Below are 1,038 nucleotides of genomic sequence, written 5' to 3'. Positions count from 1 at the left end.
TTCTTTCAAGATTTGTTGGTGCAAGTTAATATTAATCATCCCACGTGACCAAAAAAAATCATATACTGCAAGAGTGTCTAGCTTATTCCGAAGAAGCGGATTTCCCAACTATTTAAAGATCAAAAAAGGAAAAATGAAGACCTAAAATTGTTAGACAAATATTCCATTTATGCAACAAATTATGCAAAAGGATTTAGAGTGGTTAGATTGAGTTTCTCCTTACTGCCAATCCTTTGATATTGAACTTGAACTTGTTTGGTTGTTTGTTGTAATCCAACAAGGCATTAGCGAAATTGGGTATGAAGTGTCCTGAAGAAAACATTAAACGATTATAAGTTTAATGAAATATGTTCTTGGGGACCATAATTTCTTTTAATTTTCATTAATGTTACTTAATTCATCATCAAAGTCTAAAATCAATTAATCTACGCTGAACTTGTTTTACTTTGGGATGGAAAAATAAAATGATTATTTTTTCAAACCTGCATAGCTTGATCCGCCGAGATATAAATCTCTAGACTTAAAATTTGGATACTTTTCAAACCATTGGAGTATGAATGTAAGCAGGTCTTTGTCTGTAAGAAACAACGAAGGAAAGTTTTACCAAATATTGACAAAAACAAAAGTAAATAAGGAAAATATTGGGTTGAACATGATCTTACTAGTACTATCATCTCCAACATCATAGTCGCTGCTTGTGTTTGAATAGGACCATCCCGCTCCAATAGGGGAATCAATGAATAGGAAATTTGACACTAAAATATGTACATATCAAAAGTCAAAAGATATTGAAACAAATCTACATGTCAAGTCCCAAGTCACAAGCATAAAAAAAAATAAATAAACCTTTGATCCAAGAATATGGATTTCTTTGGAGACCATGAGCATTAGCAGTAGTAATGAAAGGACCAACACTTAAAAATCCGTCTCCAGCTGAACCACAACCTGGTCCTGAATATATAATAAATTTTAAACATTTTTTGTCATTTGTCGATACGTAGAAATAAATGTTGCTACCTAACATTGATTCATCAGTTT

The 1,038-nt window shown here is 31.8% G+C and overlaps 1 protein-coding gene across 1 annotated transcript in view; it reads right to left on the bottom strand.

Moving 5' to 3' along the window:
* LOC110427613 (serine carboxypeptidase-like 44) overlaps positions 1–1,038 on the bottom strand; it is a 69,933-nt gene that overhangs the window by 21,474 nt on the left and 47,421 nt on the right. Inside the window, exons 4-8 of the mRNA XM_021443155.1 lie at positions 847–951; positions 663–755; positions 483–575; positions 224–309; positions 3–108 (exon numbers count right to left, since the gene is read on the bottom strand). Of these exons, the coding sequence (XP_021298830.1) occupies positions 3–108; positions 224–309; positions 483–575; positions 663–755; positions 847–951 (483 nt within the window). The remainder of the gene's footprint in view (positions 1–2; positions 109–223; positions 310–482; positions 576–662; positions 756–846; positions 952–1,038) is intronic.

The sequence above is a fragment of the Theobroma umbraticum genome, unplaced genomic scaffold (assembly GCF_002168275.2).
Source record: "Theobroma umbraticum cultivar Fairchild unplaced genomic scaffold, ASM216827v3 scaffold_2.0, whole genome shotgun sequence".
Taxonomy (NCBI): domain Eukaryota; kingdom Viridiplantae; phylum Streptophyta; class Magnoliopsida; order Malvales; family Malvaceae; genus Theobroma; species Theobroma umbraticum.
Note: the sequence above shows the minus strand (reverse complement) of the source record. Positions and strands in the feature narration are given on the sequence as shown.